This window comes from Eucalyptus grandis, chromosome 1 (assembly GCF_016545825.1).
Source record: "Eucalyptus grandis isolate ANBG69807.140 chromosome 1, ASM1654582v1, whole genome shotgun sequence".
Lineage (NCBI taxonomy): Eukaryota > Viridiplantae > Streptophyta > Magnoliopsida > Myrtales > Myrtaceae > Eucalyptus > Eucalyptus grandis.
The window spans coordinates 49,584,979-49,592,579 of record NC_052612.1 but is presented as its reverse complement, the minus strand read 5'-3'; the positions used below and the strand labels follow the sequence as shown (position 1 = coordinate 49,592,579).

Here is a 7,601-nt window from a genome sequence, read left to right as displayed (position 1 = left end):
CATGGAGAAATGGGCTGACGAAAAGGGACGACATGTGGAGTTCCAGGTCAGAGACCTAGTGTTGGCCAAGCTATACTTGGTTCTACAATATAAGGACATACATAAGAGGTTAATATGTTGCCGTGAGGGGCCATTTTGAATGTTACAATGGGTCAGGAAGGTCACATACAAGTTGCACTTGTCGCCAAAACTCAAGGTACATCCGGTATTCCACGTTAGTCTGCTTAAGCCTTCCATGTAAACGAGGAAGATCTAGATCGAAGGGAATCGCAACGAGCACCTCTTGGGGCAAAAACCTCGTATGATTGAGATGTTGAGTGCATTATGGCATATTGAGTCATACAAAAACGATATTGTGCGCTGAAACGAGAGTACTTGGTCCGATGGAGAGGTCTTTTGGGGAGTGAAGCAAGCTGGGAGCCTGCCGAAGCTCTTTGGCGGTCAAGGAAATGCATAGATGCCTTTCATGCCAAAGATGTGATGAGGGCATCCCCCGAATAGATAGGAGAGATTGACATGGTCCGATTGACATGGCCCGATAAATGGACGAGTTCCAGAAGTTTCCCATGACTAAGCTTAAGCTTGTCCATGGGTAGGTGACCATCCAACTTCCCAAAGAAAACAACCCTTAGGCTTGCCAAGGCCCTAGGGCCTCTTGAGTGATCTCATTGTAAAGATTGAGGAAGATTTAAACCCCACTATTAGATCAAAGAGGGGATCTACGGATGAGATTGGCCTTGTACGTGTATATATAGAGGCCCCCTCCCCGTGAGTTGTATCACCTCATTCACAATAAAATAAACACTACCCAGCTTCACTCTTTATACGATAGCTTCGCTCTTTATACGATCCCTGTGAGTTGTGTATGTGTAAAGCTGACTTAGAAGAAATTCTAAAACTGCATAGGTTAGGGAACACGAGATCAATTGACCCATGACAATCAGCTAATAGTACTGAAATCGTAAATAATAAAAAAAAATCCCAATAAGTGGACATTTTTCCAATAAATAAAAGTTTAAGTCGACTAAACATTTTAAATTGTAACTTTTAAAGGAGTCCATTCTTCACCAAAGAAAATATTTGGGGACGGTAATCCCAAGATAAAGTCTCCACTTACCGTGGACTTAAATGGGAATGTGATTATTTAATATACTTTGAACTTCCGATTATTTGGTATTTTGATATCGATGAACACATTAGTGTGGAAAAAAATTCATTAGTCTCTACTTCATTAATGGTAAGAAATTAGGAGATGTTGGTTGACGTCAAATTTTAATTGGTGTCTATCATAATATATTTTAGACATAGAATGCTTAATTATTTTTCCTAATCTCATTCAGAGAGGGAATTCATATCGCATGTTTTCATCTACTAGATTTGCATTGAGAGGATAATTTTTCATCTACTAATTATTATTCTTATCTTAATATTTTCTTTAGTTTATCTTTTCTTATGCATAATCTATAAAGTGGTTTTTGATTATAGGTTATCGGAGAGTCCTTCTATAGCAATTTGATATAAAAGAAAGGAAGGCAGAGCTGCTTCACTGAACAATGATTTCATTATTAGTTGTAAAGATAATATTTTAAATGTTTTTTCTTTTAATTTTAATAGATGGTGTTAATGATTTCTTTTAAATTAGTAATTTTTTTTTTTACCTATGATTATCTATATTACGGTGTTTCAATTGCTTTTCCTATTCTTCATATTTAAAGTATTCCACTTACTAGGATTTTTTTCACTTGTGATTCAGTACTGTTAGCTGTTAGCTAATAATTTTCCTTTTCAATTCCTCTAATCTAGCCTAGAAAATAGAAAGCCATGGGAAGTGAAAAGGAAAAAGAAAAAACCGATGGAACCAGTCTCCCTATTTCCTCCATATGGCTGATGTTAGACCGTTCCTACCGTCACATGAGCTCTGCCATTAGGCTAGCCGAACTCTGGACATAAGGTCTTTCGTTTTCCAAGATTGCAAACAAATGAGCAGATGGATTTTACCTCAATGCCCTCAAAAGAAAATCTCGTTTTATAATATGTAAGCATAAATTATTTTCAATAATGAAAATATTTTCTGTCAATTAATTATTTCAAGCAGCACAAACAGTCTTTTCGAAAAAAAGTATTTTTCAAACCATTCACTTCTTATCAAATAAATGGAGAAACTGTCTATCACACCACTTCCATGTTTTCTCAAAAATATATTGTCCTTGTTTGATCGCAAATCCCATTGATGACGTTGTGCTACCAGCGTGAGGGCCCATCATTGATTTGAATTGTTTTATGTAAACTTTTTCGCCGGCCGCCTTGTAAGAGTATATTCCTTCTTATTAACTAAAAGCAAAGGAGAAAACAAAAGGAAACTAAAGTTTCGCATTAAAGTCGTATTAACAAACGACCTCAAAAACCCACCCCGCTTGTGAGCGCACTAGCTTGGGCCTTTCCCCCTCTAATTGCGGAAGGGGGAGGTTTGAGTCTCGACGTGCGCATTGCGCGCCTTACTTGCAATGTTGTGGGAGGTGGGTCCCCGTAGGCTGGCCATTTGGGTTTACATTGCCGGCCGGCATTTACGACTGCGGTTCCGTGTCACCAAAAAAAAAAAAAAAAAAAACGACATCAAAACATCATTCGGATTATGTGTTCAAGTGGGTATAGAATCAATCTCATTTTGATATAGTATTTCTAAATTATTGTGAAAAATATAGACATTTCCATACGCGGGGTTTGCGCTGAAAAAGGGAAAGAAATAGAAAATGCGGGTGAAGGATGGTGCACCCTTATGCAATTTTAGGAGTGGCGAGCCTTTTTGAAGTGTAGAGTGAAACCCTTCGGCGGGAGGCTATGGTACCAATTGGCAGTGATCTTCCTTCATGGAAAACAAACGCCGTTATTCTCGCATTTCTGTGTATGCAGCTAATCGATCCTCGAAGATTTGACACAGTACCATTAGATTGGATTCCATGGGTCCTTATTTGTTGAACAAAGTTTGCCCGTGAATTGAGAGGCTGTATAATTCTGATTGGCTTAGCATAGGTCCGAGGAAATGATCAGTTCACAAAAGCGCAACAGTTTTTTTTTTGGTCGAGAAGGTGCACTAATTACTCTAGCAGAAAAATAGTGGGAAGCAGCTCCGTAATGCTTTGAGCATCCAACTAAAAAATTTAAGCATGGAAAGTATCTTGCCTTCGGGAAGGGGGGCATGGCAAGTTCTGGTTCTAATATCATTCCCCGAGCCGGGAGTTCGAATTGTTAGGGTGGTGGGCAAAGAAATCAATTACTCATATTGATGCAAGATCCATCCGGACTTCATTTGCGAGCTATGCGAGAAGGCTGAGGGCTTCACAAGCTCTCTGAACCGAAGAAAGGCGACACCATCAAATCCCCTTTAGTTGATATCTCGACCGGTTGCAAGGACACAAGAAACTCCATGCTCGCCGGTGGATGAATTCCCCCATGCCTCAGAAACAGCAGAGATGACTGCCCTCTTGCGACCCATTTCATGTGACTCGGGGATGCACAGAATGATCTAACACCGACCCTTTTGGTGTCTTCTTCGCCGGTTGGTCTTGAGAGATTCTTCCATTTGCATAAATTAGCAGCTCGTTCCAGTCATTCGTATACTCCTAATTCCTTTATTCTGATTTTTCTGCGTTATTTAGATTCGGTCTCCCTCCCTTTCACCATCACCTAAAAGTTACTAATATTAGTAGAAAAGCAGCATAGATAGCGTACAAACTGTCTAAAACAAACCCTTGTTCACACGAAGTTCATAAACTGAACTTATACACGTTTCAGACATGTTTGACAGAACTGTCATGTACACCCAAAGAAGACTCAGCTACCAACAATAACGACTAACACCAAATCAGCAGCAAGATGATATAATAGCCTAACAAATGAAACCTAAACAATAACATTTACAGTATGTATTGATGATTACACAACATGGTCAAAAAAATCTTCAGCCCCAAAAGAAACTGAGGAGCTTATTGGGAGTGGTCCCTTTGGCGCGGTTCTCAGCGGCTATTTCCTCTGCCTTGAGAATATTTTCCTCTCGTTTGGCTTCTATGAGGGCCCTCTTTTCCTCTGCGGCCTTGTGGTAAAGAGCAGTTTTGTTCTTCATTTTCTCCACATATTCCGCCTTCTCTCTCTCCAGCTTTTCCTAATTGGCAATGAAACAGAGCAAAGTCAGTCAAGGTGGAATAGGGCGTCTTCTCATCGGATGCAGAGCCAAATCAAGGAAACATTCTGGTAACTTATATATGTGTCCGAGAGAATACATCACATTTTCAATCCACGACTGACGTCAAAGGAAAGATAATTGGGCATGTGAATCATAATGAAAACACTGAACTGGATGAGCAGATTCATAAGCAACTTATACCATTCCCAAATTCATAGCGTGGTACCTCAATTTTCTTCAGCTCAGCTTCGACAGATGCTATTTTCCTGTTCTCCCATGCCTCAATCGCAGATAATTTCTTGTGAGCCCTGCCCAAAAAGTGTTCTTGTTAAACTACTTGTTGTGTATGCCAAAACTTCATTTTGGAAATTAACAGGCAAAGCTCAGATCAGTAAACAGACTGGATTTCTCTAAACCCCCATCAGACAGAGTGATGTGATCTTACTTGTTCTCTGCTCTGCTCTTTTCACTTTCTTCCCATGCTCTGATGAGAGACATCCTCTTCTCTGTTTCGACTCTATCTAGCTCCCTGTCTGAAGAGTTTACGAAGATCCGATGTGATATCAAACGCTTAAAAAGATCTTCAAGCGATAAAAAACATAAAATTAAACCATTAAATTTCTTTAAAAAGTTTTCCTCAATTCACCTCGGTGAACAGAATTTTCGAGGACTTTCTCTTCAAAAGTCTCAGCAGGCCCTGCCATGAACACAACGACAAACGTTAAATCACACAAAATTTACAAACCCACCTAAAATTCCAAAATACCGACACCAACTAATTGAAACAAGAAACTATTAAGGAAGCTTGACAAAAGTCGTAGTTCAAACGAAGCTATCATCCGAAACCAAACCAGATGGAAATTAGAACAAGAAACGACTTGCATAATCACATCGTATCTGATGATAGGACCCGAACCCGAGAATATATATATATTTTCCCCTATTCCTTCTCAATTCTACTGCCCACAAAAGATTGAAAAGCAATCAACTTTCCATCACCCACGTAAAACGGACGCCAAACTCTAACGCTAAAGCCTATAACGCAAGATAGAAGCGGAAAAAACTTTAAAACCCTGTTACTACTTTTGAAGATGGAGAAGGCCTTGGGTGCCTCGGGCTCGTCCTCCTCCTTGGGAGGCGGCGGGATCACGGGCTTCTTCCCCGAGACGTCCTTTGGAATCTCCACCAGCGGCTCAGGCTCAGGCGCCAGAGCCGGTGGAGGCTCCAACGGGGCCTGGGGCTCCACCGTCTTGGGTTCTTCTTCGGCCATGGCTGAATTATCAAAGGGAGGTGCTAAGGAGGGTGATCACCAGTGATAGCTCGGCAGTCAAGGTGACAGAAGAAACAAAGCATAAGGAGAGGAGAGGACGCTGGTGGAGATATAATAGCAGGCGCGAGAGAGGGAGAGAGAGCACGCTTTGAGCTAGACGGCAGTTAAGGGTGAGTGTCCAGGTGGGGATGGCGGGACATAAGAAAAATGATTAACTAACGCTCCCGTCATTTTACACGATGCGCAGTACAATGTCAACCATATTTTTTTATTCAAGAAATTGGGAGATTTTTCTTTCGTTTCCTTTTTCCTTTCTGTTTTCTGGGCTTAATTTAGTATTAGATTAGAGAAATTAAAAAGGAAGATAATTATGACACGATAGATGAACGTGTTCCAAGTATTTCTCAAGCGTCGGACTGGGGTCCATTCGTGGCCAAGCTCGAGCCTGTTCATGGATAGGTGACCCTCCAGCTTTCCAAAACAAATGACCCTTAAGCTTCTCAAGGCCCTAAACCCTCTTGTAATGATTGAGGGAGATTTTAACCCCATCATTCAATCAAAGAGGGGATTTACAGATGAGATTGGCCTTGTACTTATATATATGGGGGCTCCCTCCCATTAAGTTGTATCATCCCATTCACAATCAAAATAAACAATACCAAGCTTCACTCTTTATATAATCCTTATAATTCAAGTGTATGCAACAGGTTGACGTAGGAGAAATCTTAAGGCCACACGGGTTAAGCAATATGAAATCGATCGACCGATAACAAGTGGTATCAAAGCGAGTCGTTCTAAGATGCAATGGTTGATCCACATTCTGATGTCACAATTGCTCATGGCGAGGATCACGGAAGGGCTATCGAGAAGGTTAACACTAGGTCAAAGAAGAATTGTGTTGTTTCAAGTTCGAGAGATCTTATGGGAGACTTGGAACATCAAATGACAAACATGGAAGAGATTGTCTTGGATGTCCAAGGATTGGTAGAGGACTTCACCTAGACCATTGAATAAGTAGATGGCGGAAGGGAGGAGCTCGTAACTAAGGTGCATGAGTTCAAAACCGGCATCAAAGAACTCTGTAGTAAGGTGCTAGGGACCTTGACCCAAGAACTCCAACAATGGAACGAAATCTGGGAGGCCCTGATCGCGGCCATGTATGCGTAAATAGCAGAGCTTAAGAGCAAGCTTGCGAAGATTGAAGCAGCGTGTGTGAATAGGGTGGTCATAGTGTGAACCAATCCACAAACAAACACACTAAAGCCAAGAGAGTTCAAAGGCTCACAAGTGGCCAAGGATGCGGATAACTTCCTATGGTACATGAAGTAATACTTCCAAACCACGGGAATCATTGACAATGTATCTCAAGTAAACACCGCAGTGATGTACTTAGTTGATAATATATTGTTGTAGTGGCGTCATCGGTTAGATGATAAGAATGTGGATCCTATCATGACATGGGCTAAGTTCGTCGAGGAATTCCAAAAGAATCACTATCCTACCTATGCAGAGGAGAATGCTCGCGATGAGCTCAAGCACCTTGAGCAAAAGGGCTGAGTTTACAAGTACGTGAATGGGTTTTGGAGTTATTACAACATATTCCTTTGATGAGTGATACAAAAGCACATCACCAATTCATGAGTCACTTTAAGTCATAGGTCAAACAAGAGCTCAAACGGTGCAACACGAGGAATCTCATGATGGCCACATCTGTGGCCGAGTTCCTTGTGGAGTACAAGTCACCTTCCACAACAAAGTTGGACTCTCGCCCGAAGAAAAAGGCCAATTGCGGGGGAGATCGAAACAAATACAATCACTCAAATGGAGGCAAACCACCAACGGCAACTCCTAGGGCCTAACTAGAGTGAAGTTGGACTCTCGTCCGAAAGAAAAAGCCAATGGTAGGGGAGATCGAAACAAATACAATTATCTGAATGGAGGCAAACCGCCAATGGCCACTCCTAGGGCCTAACTGGAGTCGAGTGGCTAGAGACAAAGGAAGGTATGCATCTATAAATGCTTCTTTTATAGTGGTCCACATATGGCTCGGGATGGGGGTAAGTACATTATTAGTACTAAAAGTTGTATACAACGCTCATTTTGGTACCAAAAGTTTATTTTGGATAACTTAAGTGCCAAAAATTTTGAAAA

General features: G+C 41.1%; 1 protein-coding gene across 1 annotated transcript; it reads right to left on the bottom strand.

Annotated features, from left to right (window-relative positions):
- Positions 1–3,733: 3,733 nt before the first annotated feature.
- On the bottom strand, positions 3,734–5,626 carry LOC104448876 (remorin). The gene is made up of 5 exons (XM_010062809.3): positions 5,264–5,626; positions 4,827–4,877; positions 4,626–4,713; positions 4,407–4,488; positions 3,734–4,159 (listed from the first exon to the last, which is right to left on the bottom strand). The coding sequence occupies exons 1-5, from the start codon at positions 5,448–5,450 to the stop codon at positions 3,959–3,961; spliced, it is 609 nt and encodes a 202-aa protein (XP_010061111.2). The 5' UTR covers positions 5,451–5,626; the 3' UTR covers positions 3,734–3,958.
- Between the last annotated feature and the right edge of the window lie 1,975 nt (positions 5,627–7,601).

Excerpts from the sequence above, each read along its gene's own strand:
- LOC104448876 (XM_010062809.3), bottom strand. The coding sequence starts at position 5,450 with ATGGCCGAAGAAGAACCCAAGACGGTGGAGCCCCAGGCCCCGTTGGAG. Across the intron at positions 4,878-5,263 it reads GGCCTTCTCCATCTTCAAAA|GGCCTGCTGAGACTTTTGAA; the intron begins GTAGTAACAGGG and ends TGTTCATGGCAG. Across the intron at positions 4,489-4,625 it reads AAGAGCAGAGCAGAGAACAA|GGCTCACAAGAAATTATCTG; the intron begins GTAAGATCACAT and ends CTTTTTGGGCAG.